The 16,659-nt window shown below is 41.3% G+C and overlaps 1 protein-coding gene across 1 annotated transcript; it reads right to left on the bottom strand.

The window, feature by feature from the left end:
• Positions 1-2,557: 2,557 nt before the first annotated feature.
• Positions 2,558-10,755, bottom strand: LOC308334195 (12-(S)-hydroxy-5,8,10,14-eicosatetraenoic acid receptor-like). The gene is made up of 3 exons (XM_080790827.1): positions 10,206-10,755; positions 8,352-8,757; positions 2,558-4,886 (listed from the first exon to the last, which is right to left on the bottom strand). Exons 1-3 carry the CDS (start codon positions 10,370-10,372, stop codon positions 4,404-4,406), a joined length of 1,056 nt encoding a protein of 351 aa, XP_080646953.1. The 5' UTR covers positions 10,373-10,755; the 3' UTR covers positions 2,558-4,403.
• Positions 10,756-16,659: the final 5,904 nt, after the last annotated feature.

Below are 16,659 nucleotides of genomic sequence, written 5' to 3'. Positions count from 1 at the left end.
AGTTTCGCGGGCTGTACGCCCGTGGTGAGTTGGTAAAGGGGCGACTCGTTTGGTATTCCTTTTTCTGCTGTAATGTATAGGATACTTGTCTTGCTTGTTGATGATTTATTTTGCTTGATTATCCTCTATTCTGTGGTCATGTGCTGAACCTGCTACAGTATGATGTAATTTCCTACTCATGTCTTGTTTTTCTTACAAACCGTTTTTTCATTTTGTTTCTTTTTTGTGTGTTATTAAGTGGAACAGTATATGCACTATGCAGATGTTGACAGTGAGGGTTTCCCAAAATTCCCACATGCCCTTGGTGTGATAGATTGAATAACATCTCTAGATGCCTGCAGTAGACTGCAGAGGGCGCTAACGTCATGGCTTGTGCCAAAGAGAGAGTGGAAGCAACTGTCTTGTCTCACCACAATACAAGATATCTGTCTAAACACCTGAACATGCCCAGAGCACTCCGTCTTCTGTTTTATCTGTAACCTTGTTAGTCACCCTGATGAAGGCAGTTGTGCCGCAATACGTAGGTGCATTTTAATCTGGCAATCCATTAGCAGCTTTAAATTAAAGGCTTTTTCTTTGGTCTCATCTTATTATTTGTTTACAAATGATTAAACATACACAACTTCTGAACTATTTATCATAGAATGATGAGGCTTAATAGCTTTTACAATGTAGGCATATCCAGCAACTTAAATGGCATGAACCCTAGTCAACAAACAAGAGCAAAGAAAACAAGTAAGTGCTACAAATTAACTAGGATACCAGGTAAACATTAAACCTGGCATCTGTCTAAACATGACATCTAAATAACATTGTTAGCATTTGTAGTTAAAAAGTATACATCTTTCTAAATATCGTAATGTGAACAACTAACTAATATACTGTATCTGCATAGAATAATTAGCATCTATCAAAACATTCCATCAATCATTTTGACAGTTACAGTAGTGTCACCTTTTCTTTTGATTTCAGTTGAATGTGGCTTGTGATTGGTGAGCAGTTCCTGTGTGCCCTTTCAGATCTACAGTGATATTGTTTATAATACAAAGTATGTTCATTGTTCACAAACAGTAATATAACACATACTGTTCTGTACATATATAATCAGTAGTGCAGTTCTTTATTGCTTTAAGCTGATGGCTTGAGATGGTTTTGCATTTTTCACACTTTAGAAATGCATTAAAGGAGCATTCAGTGATTTGGAAAACCCCCCGGTACTCCCAGTAACAAGAGTGTGTGCAAATGCACTCGATACATGATTGGAGGAAGGCACCTCTCTATCCTGATTGGATGAAGGATGGACCCTCTAGCCGAAAACAAACCTAAGCTTTTTTGACCCCAGGGGTTAACTGTGGACAGGGAGGAACTCCATATATGGTCAGCACACTATAGCAGGGAGGATTATCACAAGAAAAAAAGTGATATTTTGAATTAAGTGAAATCACTGAAGATACCTTTAAGGGCCATGCTGCAATAGTATTTATGATATACACTAGCCTATACTCGGGACCACGCAGTCAGGGATGATGTAAATCGGGGACGATGGAAAGTTGTGAATGAATGCCCCACACGGTTATGCAATACCCCTTGTACCCGTTACTTGCTGTATCGGTTGTTGGAGTACTCAGTGCGGGAACGATGCAGGTCGTGAACAGCGCAAGTTGGGAACGAATGTCCCACATGTTTATGCAATTCCCATTCTACTCGATTGAGGTTCCATTGTACACAAGTCTACATATTGGCCGAGTGGCACAAATGTGACGCAAAAGCTTGGCCAATCAGGCAATTCCTACACCGCCAAACACTCAAGAGATTCGGTGCATCCTCTGCGGACAGATACAGTTTTGCAGTTCTTGGAAATTGTTGGTCAGATCAAATTCCCACTTGGCACCTGAGGTTAAACGATGTCCGAGTTATGCCAGTGAAAGACAGACAGACAGGTTTCGTAAAGTTGCAGATAATATAGATTCTTATTATCGGTTGTATTCTGTGTCTCTAACAGTCCCTAAGCCCTGGTGTTGCTGAGATACTAGTGGGTCATGATGGGATATTTTTTATAGGACCCTCTCCCCCATAACCACCCCACCATCTATTTTCCGTATTAACCACTATAACCAGTGTATATTTTTAACTGATATCCTCTTGGTAGTTTTAAAGGGTCTTTTCCGCCAAAATGTATCCAGCTTTCAGTGTCCTCATGCTCCATGGGCAGTTTCACGAGAGGTCAGTTTCACGAGTGTCTGTTTTTCATTACATATTTTTGGTTGTTTTGTTTTCATCTGAACTCCTAAAAAGCCCATGTCAATGTACTAGCGGTGTCATGTGTCATTTTAAATATGGAATATTTATCTCTGTATCCCTCACTCTAAGGCGTTATGTCTGTCTGTCTGTCTGTCTATCTACGGTATCTATCTATCTATCTAGAAATAAGCGTTCCCTTGATGACTATTAAGTAATTGAGGATAATTTATAGACCACTGACCAATGGACAACTTTACTTCCTGAGTGATATGAAAACATTATTAAAGCAACATCACTAAAACATTTGACTCAAATTCACTGCAGTTTATTTTGACAAAGTTCAAAGGCACTTCCCCTTGTTTTATTAGTTAATTTAAAACCAAACAGTATGGAGTAGATCTGATTCCTCTCTCGGTAGATTTTCCCATGGTCTAGACATCTCCCATGGTCTAGACATGTTTTCCATCTCTAAAAAGGCCTCATTCACACTGGACTTTGAAATTCCATTTTTTTCCCATCAACGCTTTACTTTGTAGTACTAAGAAGTCAACTTTTATTGCTGTGCTGACAAAACTTCAACAACTGTAACCCTGAATCAAACTTAAACAGTGCTGTCAACTACAGTAGTTGCACTAAAATGTAAAAATATATAATAATAATAATAATAATAATAATACACTTTCTATTGGTTAAAATTTGATTAACCCATAGAGAAGTGGGTGGATCAACTGCTTTGTGTAAGACCAGTTGTCCTCATTGTTTCAGCTGAATGACAGCTTAACCTTTTGCACTGCGAAAAGTTGAAAAGCCCATAAAGTATCACTTATAAAACCTCCAGTGATAATTTTGGTATATAGAAAAATCAGCAGCTTTTGAAAAGCACTACTACTCCACATAGTTGAGCAATTTATAAGTTATGAAACAACATGGACTGATGTTGAGTAATAGGGAAATACTGCGGCTGAAATGTTATGTTACAAGACAGTAGACAGGTCCTGCTGTTTTTGTGTGGTACTAGCCACTCCTATAGACAGCTACAGTATGTGTCCCTGGCTGGCTGTGTTCCTGTGTCTGTCTGTTGCGCAGCCTAACACACACACACACACACACATACACACACACACACACACACAGCCCAGGGAGGGGAGATTGTACAGTACAGTACAGTACAGTACAGTACAGTACAGTACAGTACTACTCAGTTCAGACGGGTCTTATGTTTTGCAATTGAAATCACTCACAAATGATCTTAAATCACATTGACTATACGTACATTCATTCCCTACCACATTGGCATGCAGCAGCATGGACCAGGTTACTGAGGATGTGTGTTGTTTGCCCTTTAACCACTTTCACACTGGCCTCCCAAAATCTTCCATATGCTTTCACAATCTTTCAAATAATGTTGAAAATAGCATATCTAGAAGCTTACAACGCATCACTGTGCATTGGAGCGCTTGTACATCAGCTATTTTCGAATAATCGAGTATAAAAGAGGCCTTAAGTGGTTACCTTGCTGTATTCATATCTAATCCACATTTTTTTGGTATTGGATTGGATATTCATATGAAATGAATGCAGATTGAATTGATGTTCATGTATTATCAACAGAAATGCCAGACAGTCAGAAAACTCCCTAGGCCTGAGCTTTGAGATAATCCATGCTTCATCTGACTTGAAGCATTGTACTTTAAATTCAGCCAGCCTCCTAAAATTCAAGTAAATCATTGTGTACTTTAAGAAGAAAATGAAATGTATTTTTGAAGGATGTGATGATGTAATAAGTTTTCAAGTTCATGAATTAGAAATGCACTAATATTGACACAGATATTTTGGTGACTTATAAGCAAAATAAGAAAAGGAAAAAAAGAAAATAAACTAAATCATTGCTCTTTTGCAGCAGCTTTCATAAAAGTTGAGCTTTCATAAATCCTCCTAAACTGATTTGAGACCAAATTGCACAGTGCAGATCACACAAGGGCCAATTCTAAAAGTCATATCTGAATAATGTGGCCCGTGCTCAATGGCTCTGCACCCTTTGGGAGCATGTTGTCCTTGTAAGTCCCAATTTCTCTTGACCCCTTCTGAAAATAGAACACATTCTGGGATGGCAAGCCAACCCCTGATGAAAGAACAACAAAAACAGTGAAAACGAAAGACAATCAGTTCTTGTCTATCATCGGCAGGGTGACTGGTGTAATAACTGGCGACGTTATTCGAGTTCCTGAGGTAGCGGTCGTTGTCATAGTTCCAGTGAAAAAGTCGATACTGAGCTTTCTGCGTATGACAGCGGGGCAGAAAGTGTTCAGGTAGGCGTCTTTAAAGCCAGAGTAGCAGAAGCAGTAGACCAGCGGATCCAACAGGCAGTCGATGTACGACAGCACCATGAATGCGTCATACACCTGCACCACCACGTTCTCCACCTCCTGCCATTCCTTCAGCCGCACAAACAGCAGCGCCATCCTAGCCAGCGTGCACGGCAGGAAGCACACAGAGAAAACCAGGATGACCGAGATGACCAGGCACACGGCCCGCTTCAACTTGGTCTTGTCCCCGACTGTCTTCTTCTTCAGGCGGTTGACGATGCGCACCGTGCAATAGATGAGGATGAAGAACGGGATGAGGATCTGCGTGAAGAAGACCACCTGAAAATAAAAATAAAACACACCCAAAAAGATTCAGATGAGGAAATATTAACAACATTTTTGTCTCATACATTACTGTTACCACTGCTGCTGTACCCTGCCAGTGACTGACGTGACTCCGCCCTCACATTCAACACCCCCAGCTAATGAGTGACACCCCAGCCTGTCAGAGTGGCAATTCTTAGTGGGCTTTTGGATGGAAAATAACTTTCAGAAATGGTATGTGGTTCTTACCATTGACTGGCGCATTGACTCTTGTATAACTGTATATATAGAGTAGTCTCTACTAAAGGAGACCAATCCGTTCAGTCTGTGTGGCGTCACCAATCCTAGCTCTTGTTCAGCAGTCTAATTGTGGACAGGTAGAAACTGTTCAAGAGTCTGGTGCTGCTCTTGATGCTCATATAGCGTTTGCCCGACCGTGGGTGCGGAAGTGGTTTGAACAGGCTGTGGCTGGGGTGATGGATGTCCCTGATAATGCTCTCAGCCTTAGCCACACAACGTCTCTCGTGTATTTCCTGGAGTGGGGAAAGCTCCCCTCCCACGATGCGCTGTGCTGTTCGCACCACTCTCTGCAGTCTTTTCCGTTCTGCAGCGGTGCAATTTCCAGTCATTGCGAACGCAGTGAGCACTTACTATGAGACCTAGCAGATCATGTCTGTGTGTGTGTCTGTCTGTCTGTCTGTCCGTGTGTCTGTCCCGCTATCCAAATATGGAGTGTGTTGCATCAGCAATCACTCAGCTCCATATATGGGCACAAAAGGGGCCAGGTCCACTCAGCTCCATATATGGGCACAAAAGGGGCACCATATAAGGAGTCCCCAAAGCAGCTATATGTCCAAAACCCAAATATGTACGAGCTGCGTTCGCTTCCCGCGTTTGCGCGTCTTACTCGTTCGTATAATGTGTTTCACCACAATCTCTGTTTACTGATGTCTTTCCCATAGATCAAAAAGCAGATGTATACTGTACGTTGTACTGAACTTTGTCTGTCTGTCTGTCCCGCTTTTGTGCCCATATATGGAGCTAAGTGATTTGTGTCACCATGACTCAGCCATAACCATATAAGGAGTCCCCAAAGCAGCTATACGTCCAAAACCCAAATATGTACGAGCTGCGTTTGCGCGTCTTACTGGTTTGACCTGTTCTGTGTTAAGGTGTTACTTTCCCCTCTATTCTCTTTTCCCTATTATTCCTGGGTCTGCCATGTTGAAGAAATCCTCTTAACTAACTTTTTTTTAACTGTGACAATAACGTTAATTCTGATTGTCTGATGTCGCCTTAGTTTTGAAACACAGATAGGCAATTAATCAGTCATCATATCGGTATTGGTTTTAGCCAATGTCAGCCATAAAATGCAATATCGGTATCGAACCAATATCAAAAGAATCGCCTCTTGGGATGATGAAGGCTGCAGAAGCTTTCAAAAGGGTCAACGAGTTGGAACATTTTTTAATTAAAATATTACTTTCAAGCTGTTTATGTTGGGATATGTGCCAACATTTCAATAACAGTGCATCCCTAGTTTTGGAATACATTCAGTGTTTATATGCCTTTTTCAGAAAATAATTATCGACAACGGTTTATATCGGTTATTGGCCAGCCCATAATGGCAATTAATTATATCTGATATCGATATTGTCCAGAAATCTCATATCGCCCATCCCTACTTCTTGTGAAGCATTTTATTTGGGCAATGTAAGGCAGTGGGAAGTTTAGTAATGTTAAGCTAAGCTTGTCTGTAAGTGGACTTACAATCAATATAATCACATACTGTTTTACACATTTTTACTTTTTAAAACTAAAATGTTGTACTGTAATCAATGGCAGTTGAATTAAAACCTTGCCTCAAAAAGTGGAGATGACTAATAACTATACTGGCGTCAAAGATGATATCTGATGTCATCGATTGGCCACATGTTTTTAGAGAACCTCTTAATTACGTCAACATTGTTCTTATGAAGCAGTTTTGTATGTGGTATGGAAATCTGACACTTTCATTCCCACTAAAGCTGTGGGTGAATACAGTTACATAAATTATACAAGGTTGAGAGTGGGGAGATTAATGGAATAAAATATAAGGTTAATAGACACCGGCTGCTGTTCATACATTACACCAGTATAGAACATTGCCAGTGGATTGGAATAACGTCTTTCAGTGCAATGGGAAGGGGGCTTAAGTACGACCATGTATCATCAGCTGACATGTGTGTATATTATATGAGCTCAGATGCAGGAGAAATTGGAGAATCTCTTCTGAAGTTATCTTTCTAGGAATCAAACACGCAAACAGATTACAGTACCCTGCTACGTGCAGCTATGAGTAGGATAAACATCTCTTACTTGTTTCGGTTTGTGACTCACCCTGACGAACGCGGTACAGCATGTTTTTAAATTTAAGTTTTCTTTTCGATATTACATTAAGTTATAAGGGAAAAGGCTGGAGCACATGGATGTTTCGACAGCAAGTGTCTTCTTCATTATGATTCAGTGTGGGAAATGGGAAGCCAATTATACTCCTCCCTTCATTACATATAATAATGGATTGCATTTTTATAGTGCTTTTCCAAGTGCTCAAATCGCTTTACAATGATCCATTCATTCGTACATTCGGAAGTGAAGCAGCGAACACTCAATGCCAGCGTCCTCACATTCACACACCAATGGTGGCAAGTTCACACCGACCGACTCATTGGACATATCATATCATATTATATGACTGTGATTGTGGTAGAAATGCATGGTAAATTGGTCTTTCTCACCATCTGTCTGTGTCCCTTTTGTCTCCATATTTGGAGATCTCTGTATCTGTCTGTCTGCCTGCATGTGTCTGAAGAGTGCAAACTGACTGTGAAAAGTGTGGTGTTGCCATGCTGGGAATTGTACAGGTGAGCTGACTTAGGCTCATTAGTCCACTGGCAGAGTCTGGCCAGAGCCTTTTATGGTGGTTCTGGACAACCGTGTATCTGACCGTCTCGACACCGGGTACTGCACTCCCTGTGGTAGTGGGTGGTGGTGTGGATCTGTGTGTCAAATTTGAAGTGGGTGGGGCGAATTGTTCTCGAGGTATGTGGATTACAGACGTTCACATGTACAGTATACGTACACACGTACATACTGTACACACAGACGTGGTGCATTCATTGTAAGATGTTTAAGATTCTCTGTTTGTGTGCTCCAACCTTAATTCCATATGATGCTGCTGTGGTCGCTGTTTGAGAGGCACCAGTTCTCATCTTGATGGTCGGTTTTAAGCCCAAACCACACCAATGGGTCGGGTCAGGACAAAACCTTTTTAAGGTCAACCACACCAATGCAGCTCCTTGCAATTCAATGTGTGCTTTTTCTTAAAACAGTTTTGTCCCGACCCAACCCTTTGGTGTGGTTTGGCCTTTCGTGTGTGATCTTTCTCATTTAAAAACACAAGATTATCTTTTCTTAAGAGAAAACAAGTCCGATCTGTACCTCTCTGAAAGTGTCAGTGATATCTTGGGGGTCAGTCTCGAACATGCGTCCGTGGCTGTTGCAACACTCAAAGGTCTTCAGCATGGTGGGGATGGTGAGAGGTAGCAGGAGGAGCCAGATGAGGATGGAGATCTGAGGCGACTTCTTCATGACCCTGATGAAGTTCCCCCGCCCGAGGTGGACCACGTTGAAGTAGCGGTCGAGTGACATGGAGGTCAGGAAGGCGATGCTGGCTCCTCGGTTGAGGAACAGCATGAAGAGCATGGTCTGGCACACAAATCTATTGCTGCTGCGCCTCACGCCATGCTGGAAGTGGTAGGCCTTGGCTGGAAGACACACGACTAGCAGGAAATCAGCCACCACGATGTTGAAGAGGAAGATACTGTTGGTCTTCCAGAACTTGAACCTGAGCAGGAAACGAAACAAAAGTGGCATTTAACCCATTTAGACCCGATAACTGATTCTACAAATGTCTTGACACTTGAATCATGACAGTTTGTGTCAGTGGTGCTCAACCATTTTCACGTCAAGGACCCCCAGAATTATGATCAATTCTCTGTATTTGTCTTTGAGTTTTGAGTTAAAAATGTTTCGCTCTGAAAGAATATATATTCAAAGACTTGCGTCACATTTTCATGATTTTTCAAAAATAGCATGATGAGCACAAAACAATGATTTATATAAGCCTTTTAGACCGAACCTTGGTGTGTTCATTCATCTGTAGGTACAAATCACAGTATGCTCTTGTTACATATTACCTTATGTATCCGGCAATGATAAACTCAGGACTCAGTATATGTAATGTTTTAAGAAAGATGTTTGTGTGGCTGTTGTCCAACCTCATCCAGAGAGCATTTGATTTGATTTATATTTGATTTGATTTGATTACAGAACCACATTAGCTGGTGCCCTAGCAACCAGCTAGTCTCCCTGGGGTAAAAAACAAACAAACATAATTACAGTTAGTAAACATAAATTGTGAATCCCAAAAGTTTAAAAGTCAGGACTTGACACGCAATACATAATACAGTAATTAAAAGGTTCATTATGAGTAAAACAAACAAAAACAATTTACTGTGGATGCAGTAGAGGTTTCACAGCAGGTTAAAACATTAGTTCTCTGACCAAGCAGTACAAGATCTTTACCACTCATGAGTCATGATTGACCTGGACAGTACCTGTTTAAAGAAAGACAAGAGAGGCAAGCAAGCATGCAGCTCATGTTGGATCATAGTGAACAACCCAGGACCATCTGGACTGCCCTATTTTGGACAACCTAGATTTTCTCGAGATCACCCCTTGCAGCAGATGACCAGACCATAGAGCAGTAGTCATAAAGTGACATAAAACTAAACTTTGAGTGCAATACAGCATCACTCCAAACATGCTCATGAGATAAAGGGCTCAGCAGTCAACATCCTCCATTATGATAGAGATCTTTGCAAACTTGTAACAATTGATCAAATGCACAGTAAAGTCCTCAGTGTTCATTTAATTCAGAGTTTGTACAAATGTAACCGGTCCATTTAGTTACATTTGTGCACCCAGTTACAAATGTATACATTCACACTGAGGATTTTACTTTGTGCATTGGTTAACCACTGCACAATTTGGAACAGATTTTATTCCTTTTTTTTATTGCCCTCCCACAAATTAAGACAATCTGGCCATGTCGAGCAGGAAACTTTCCATGGGGCTTCCTCTGGGCACATTAATTTGCCCTAAGATATGCTGAATTATGAAAGGCGAAAAGTTAATATAGGTTCCCATGTCAAATTACAATTAAATGCCATAGTTATAACATGCAATGTGAAATGTATGCATATGAGTGGATGTAAGTGGTTTTCCCCAAACCTGAAGAGGAAGATGTAGAGGACCGTGAGGTTGAGAGGCAGGCCCAGCGCAAACTCTCCAATCATCAGCCATGAGAGGATCTTATATGTGACAGGATTAGTGGTGTTGCAGTGGTCAGGAGCCGGCGTCACATTTGTCATCAGTGTTGAATTCCCAAACGCATCCATAGTTTTTTTTTTAACGAGCTCGTCTTTGCCAGGTGTCCTGCAGTAATACTATTTCCACAGGCTTTGTAATCGTAGTATCAGCAGTTTTCTTCTCAGTGGTAGTAACAGCTGGAAGACCTTTGAGCTACCCTCTCACCCAGTGAGTACTTGAGGCAGTGATTTCTCTCCTCACCGAGACGCGTCAAATTCTACAACACCCTTCTGAGAGCCCGAAGCTGCTTCTGACCCTCAGTCAGACAGTGCACCCCAGCTTGCACTGTCAAAACATTGAGAAAGCATACATCGGACGTAATATATACAGTATATGTACTGTAAATATATACACATGTATGGTCACTAAAAGATGATTCCAAATAGTTGAAGAAACAGACCTTTTCTGTCAGTGTGCCTGCTCCCCTGCACACTGGATCTGGCACTGGTCTCTCAGACAGAGGAGGCGTTCAAAACATATTTTAGAGGTGTGGTTTAAAGAGAGGGGGCTTATCTCTGTCTGCGAAGCTGCAGTGATCAACTACTGTATGTCTCATCTTTCCACCTCAAACCCTGTCATCATGGCAAGTCTCGGGGAGTGTCGATAACCATCTCATCTGCAACATTTGATCTAATGACGTGATTTCCGTATATTACCCTTGTCTTCCAGTTTCATAGCTTTGTTTCCTTGTAGTTATTTTCAGGGGGAAATACCGGGTGGAAAAACGTATGTGGAATGTCATCATGACCTACATCATGCCTGAACCTGTCCTTGAGTCAACAAGTTTGGAGGGACATGGATGGTGGCTCAGAGCCCAATGCATGAAACGACACACAAAACGGTGTTATAACTTAAATATTTATGTGGTTACTGCATTTTGAATATGACTACATCTTGACCCTCCACTGTGGGTAAGGATGGGGCCTAAGGCAACATGCAACACAGTTGAAATATGAGTTTGCTTGTTGGATTGAAATGCGTACTTGTGATATGTTGAGAGCCTTTTTTTTTGATTGATTGAAATATTTATTAACAGTTTGCAGAATTACAGTACATTTCAAGCACAAACTCAATACAAAGACTGTTAACTGTGAGTGGACGACCCAATTAAGCATTGTTTACAACAGGGTCCACATTGTTCAATTCATCAAAACATTTAGAGACGTACAAATAGACACTTCTATAGTTAAAGAACAGAACAGGAATTCATCATAAAGGAAGCAAAAAGGGAAAAGAAACGTACAGTGAGGGGGGGGGATTCAGATTTTACAGGGGCCAGTTTCGAATTGCAACGGAGAGAGCGGTTTTGAAGGAATCAAGGGATTCACATGTCTTAATGACTGTTGGTAGGGCGTTCCACATTTTGGTGGCTTAGGAGCGAAAATAATTTAGTCCCTTGTTTGTGCCGAATCTGGGTTTTACATGGTTTGTTGCACTCCCTCTGGTGTTGTGGGTGTGGACTTCGTTTACATTAAGGAAGTATCTAGACAGCTCTTAATGTCAAAGCCAAATGGAAATAGGAACACATCTCAAGTAAGCACTCCCACTTGAAAGTTCCCATATGCAGGGGGGGCTTGGAGGGGGTTTAATATATATCTGGTCTTTTAAAGCATATTCTTTATGGCATTTACTGCGTTACTAGGCAGTGTATATATATAGTAACAACCATATTACCTAGCAGTGTATATCTAGCGACAGAGAAGGCTAAGATGAGAGAGAACCGGAGGCATACGACGGAGGTCGTGACCCGGATCGGAAGCCATTACATTATGAGTGACTGGCGTTGCTAGCCAACGTCATTCACATAGCACCATGGAAGTTGTAAAGAGAGTTTACTGCATTCTAATATAAACATTGGAGTAAAGCTTTGCTTGCCTTTAGTGTTGTGTTGTAATAAGAGGCAACACTTATTTGTGGATATGTCTACTGTAACCGCTTAGGTATGTGCTCTAGCTTAGTATTTCTCAACCAGGAGACTGGTACATTTTGACCACAGCAGAATCAGCCTCAAGCTGGTCATCACGGTGCAGACAGTTTCTCTGGCTTGTTGGCACTTAAACTTTACTTTACTTTATTTTAGTGATGGAAGATTAATCGTCAAACGCCCGATTCTAGTTGTTTTTAGATTAATCAACATCAATTTGATTAATCAATCAGACCGGTTAATTAATCGGTCCGATTAATCGGTCTGTTTTTACAGATAACCATGCCCAAAGTAACAGCTTGAACAGATCTACAAGCTCACAATATTAAATGTAAAGGTATTTAAGTTAAATCTGACATGCCTAAGCCTGCAGTGTAAACACCCTGTTACAGTACATGTATTTTTCAAAATCACACCCGTGTGAACTGAGTGGTGCAACTCCCCTCTCTCTCTCTTACCCCCCCCCCCCCCCCCCTATCCTCTCTCTCTCTATCTCATTAGCAGGCAACAGTGCAGCACTAATACTATCTCTCTCTGTTTCTAGCAAACAGCGCCCTTACTGGTACTAATAGTCATATACTGGTGCTCATGGCCACATAGGCGCACGGATCGACATGGACATTGCTCTTCCTTGGAGTGGTTGCGCCACTCAAAAATTCAGCACAGAATGAGATCATATCGACACCGGTAATATCGGTTATCGGCCATAACATCAAAATGTCTCATTGCCACATCCCTACTTTATTTACTATAATATATTTGTTTATTTACAGGACAGTACACGTTAATGAACATTCAATAAATGCACAAGAATTCAATCAATTGAACATGATCTCATGTAAACATGTCAGACTAGACGCTCATTTCCATCCATAGAACCATATAGGCTATATAAAAACATCACAATAACATGACAAAAACATAAAATACACCATACACCACACCATATGCAACTGCCTACTAAGTCAGAATAAAATATCTAAAGCCTATTTTGACATATCTAAGATTTTAAATCGATGATCACATGTTTGAGACATTTACCCTTGTTTTAGTTTATTTAGTTTATTGGCACCCCACCTTAGTTGGGTTTTGAAAGTGGTCTGTACGAGGGACCTCACAGTCTCCTCTGGTAGAGTCTGACCTAGTTCATTTTCCTGTGGATAAAATCACACACTGAATGAGGAGGAGTTCATATAGACACAAAGCAGAGACTTTTAAATGCCTTAAAATTATCAAATCTTAAAAATTTATACTTTTCCAAAATGCTACAATGATGGTAGGCCCTACTTTATACGAGTTTGGTTTCTTATGTAAGCCTATGTACAAATGTACAAATTGGTTGCAGGACAACCAATTTGTGAAACAATGTGTGATAAATCTTGCAGTGGAGATATGTTTTAGCAGCAGCGGTTGTCAAGAAAGGCCTAATCTGTTTCAAAATTTGCAGATTGAATTTAACTGTAGGCCTACAAGCACAGCCATTTTTGTGGGTGGGAACATGGCGTGGGTGATCTCTTTTGCTGCACTAGTGCACTGTCACCTGTTCATCAATACATTAATCGATTAATCCTATGATTGAATGTTTCTATCCTTAGTTTTCTCATGCCATGCTAGTAAATCCGCTTATCCGTAGTCGGGTCGTGGGGCAACAGCTCCACCAGAGAGCTCCAGACTTCCCTCTCCAGAGCAACATTAGTGACTTCCTCCTGGGGGATCGTAGGCTGCGCTGAGCGCTGCAATCTGTAAATTGAAGTCTGTCCAAGCTCTTGTTTCTTGGGCAGCGGCTGTTTTTTCAACTTTCATATTTTGTCTTTCCACCCACACACCCACACACTTTTGAAATAGTATCTCTGATTTCACAATGTACTCGCACTCCTCCTGCTGTTGGTCTACTTGTTTTCCATCCTTCCCTAATTAATACTCAACAAAACTCACACTTGTGTGAAGTGAGGGGCACCTTCTCTCAGTCTTTTGCTGCCACATGATGTCATGGGGTGCATGCTTAAAGCCAAGTCAATAGACTTGGCTGCCACTGTGCCACATGATGTCATTGGGGGGCACACACAAAGCCAGACAGACGTTGCATGGAATGGCGCCCCTCAAAAATAACTGACTTTGAGTTGATTCCATTAAGCAACAGGATCATACTGCAAATATTTATGTTTAACTCTGTCCCTGCATGTCCCTCTCGCTCTCCCTCTTCTCTCATTTCTTTCTGTCTTACAGGGCTGCTGTTGTCACCCTCTCTACCAGGCCAGTTTATTGGCACCCCACCTTTGTTGACACTGACTAGCGCTGAGAAGGTAATGATTGTTGTAAAGTACTGAGATCAGACTATTTTGATAAAGGCTTTTCAAACCTTTTTTTCTCTTTCCTTGTCACCCGAACCTTTCACTAATCTCATCATTTACACTCCATTGTAATTGATAAAGGCTTTTCAAACCTTTTTTTCTCTTTCCTTGTCAACCGAACCTTTCACTAATCTTATCATTTACACTCTATTGTAATTTGGATTAGAGTTAAATTAGGCATTATCTCTGAACATACTTTACATGCCAGAACGGAATGCATTTGATTCAAAAGGCAGAAAGTGAAATCTGACAATGACAGGAAATTCAGGTTTTGTGTCCCTGTGAAAAAACAGCTGAGAGAGAGAGAGAGAGTTCAGTACATGCCTTGTGGACCCCTGTGTGATAGACAAAAAAGATCCAGACTAATACTATAGGTGGATACGTTTAAAAACAATGGGTACATTATTTAAAAAATGAAATGCAAGTCTGAACTTGATTAAAGATGATATCTCAAGCTTTTCACTAAACTGACTTATTGTCACTCCTGATGCAGTTAACCACAAATATCTGGTAGTCCCACCCTACTCCCCGGAGTCCCCGCCTGTCTCTGTTCTAACAGTTAGTGCTCTTTCTGGATTGGATAGAAAAGCTAAGCTGATAAAAAAAAGAATAGCCTCCCCTCTTGTCTATACTATTCCTCTCTCTTTCTACCCCCTCTTTTCTACAATCATATCCACTCACACCCTAATCACATTCTCCTATCATTCACTGTCCACTACTCCCCCAAAATAATCACATTGGTACCCTCCAAAACAATCATATTTGAACTGGGGACTGACCCCCCCACCCTGACAATCACTTGGAATTGTAGGAGCTACATTTTGCTTGACTCGGTTCCACAGTTAGTTGATTACTTTTGATGCAGTAATGGTTTTTCCTTCTTTTTTTGGTGCAACCACTCCTACAACCAGCAATGTCCGTGTACACCTATGTAATGTATGTATGTGGTCATGTACCCATGTGGTCATGAGCACCAGTATATGACTATAGGGTACCAGTAGGGGGCGCCTGAAACAGAGAGTGATAGTGCTGCAATGTTGCCTGCTAATGAGAGAGAGAGAGGTGGGTGGGGGGGGGGGGGGGGGGAGCTGCACCACTCAGTTCACACGGGTGTGATTTTTTTTTTAGGTATTAAAAAGGTATTAAGAAATGTGAGGACCCCCCCCCCCCTGGGGGTCCCGACACACTGGTTGAAAACCACTGCACTACTCTGTCTCCCTCATTCTGTCTCTCCTTCACCTCAGAGGTCGAGCTCCGCAGAGTTACCGGCAGCCATGGTGTCATCTGCCCAGTCAGCTGTTAGCAGCCCCAGGGCACATTCTGTCCCAACATGCCCTAACCAGAGTAAGAATGCTTCCCAAATGCATCTAAACATCACAGCACATCACAAAATACTACACAGCTTTGTTTGTTTTTTCTTTACTGCAATGGGATATCAAATGACAGCCCTGACATTTTTTTTTACATTTATTCTTAATTGACAGTGGAGAGAGATTTGGAGAGGAGGGAAGGGTATTGGGCAAATAACAACACAGGTCTGAAGTCAGGAATTTAACTAGTGAAGTTGCGGTTATGCAGTCAAAGCATTAACTGGCTGACTTACCAGGATGCCTCACATAAATGCTTCATGATTGCTATTCATTTGTATTATCTAGCCATAATGATAATGGTTGTTTGCCAAATATTGTTTTTGACTGATCTCTAAGCCAGGGATTCTCAACCCGTGGGTCTCGCCAAATTATTTTGGGGGGGTAAAAAAAAAGAGTTTACATAGTACACATAGATAGTACATGCATAAACTTTCTTTAATGATTATATTTGGTTTCAGTATTCATTTATGATATATTTTCTCTAATATTAAGGTTATTTTTGCAGTCAGTTTGTATTGGGGGGGGGGGGGGGCGGGGGTTGCGAGACATGGCCAAAGCAGTTCCGGGGTCCCCAGCCAAAACGTTGAGAACCCCAGCTCTAAGCTAATTAAATCCCTTTCGTTTTTGGTTCTGCTCTCTGACTGACATTGTGGACAGGTTCATGCCTTCCA

The sequence above is a fragment of the Protomyctophum bolini genome (assembly GCF_963924005.1).
Source record: "Protomyctophum bolini genome assembly, chromosome: 19".
In the NCBI taxonomy this organism is placed as follows: Eukaryota; Metazoa; Chordata; class Actinopteri; order Myctophiformes; family Myctophidae; genus Protomyctophum; species Protomyctophum bolini.
Note: the sequence above shows the minus strand (reverse complement) of the source record. Positions and strands in the feature narration are given on the sequence as shown.

What these genes read in the sequence shown, in the direction of transcription:
- LOC308334195 (XM_080790827.1), bottom strand. Translation starts at nt 10,372, where the DNA reads ATGGATGCGTTTGGGAATTCAACACTGATGACAAATGTGACGCCGGCT. An exon ending in CTCTACATCTTCCTCTTCAG is followed by an intron (nt 8,758 to 10,205) that starts GTTTGGGGAAAA and finishes TTTCCTGCTCAG; the next exon opens with GTTCAAGTTCTGGAAGACCA. An exon ending in TCACTGACACTTTCAGAGAG is followed by an intron (nt 4,887 to 8,351) that starts GTACAGATCGGA and finishes TTTTATTTTCAG; the next exon opens with GTGGTCTTCTTCACGCAGAT.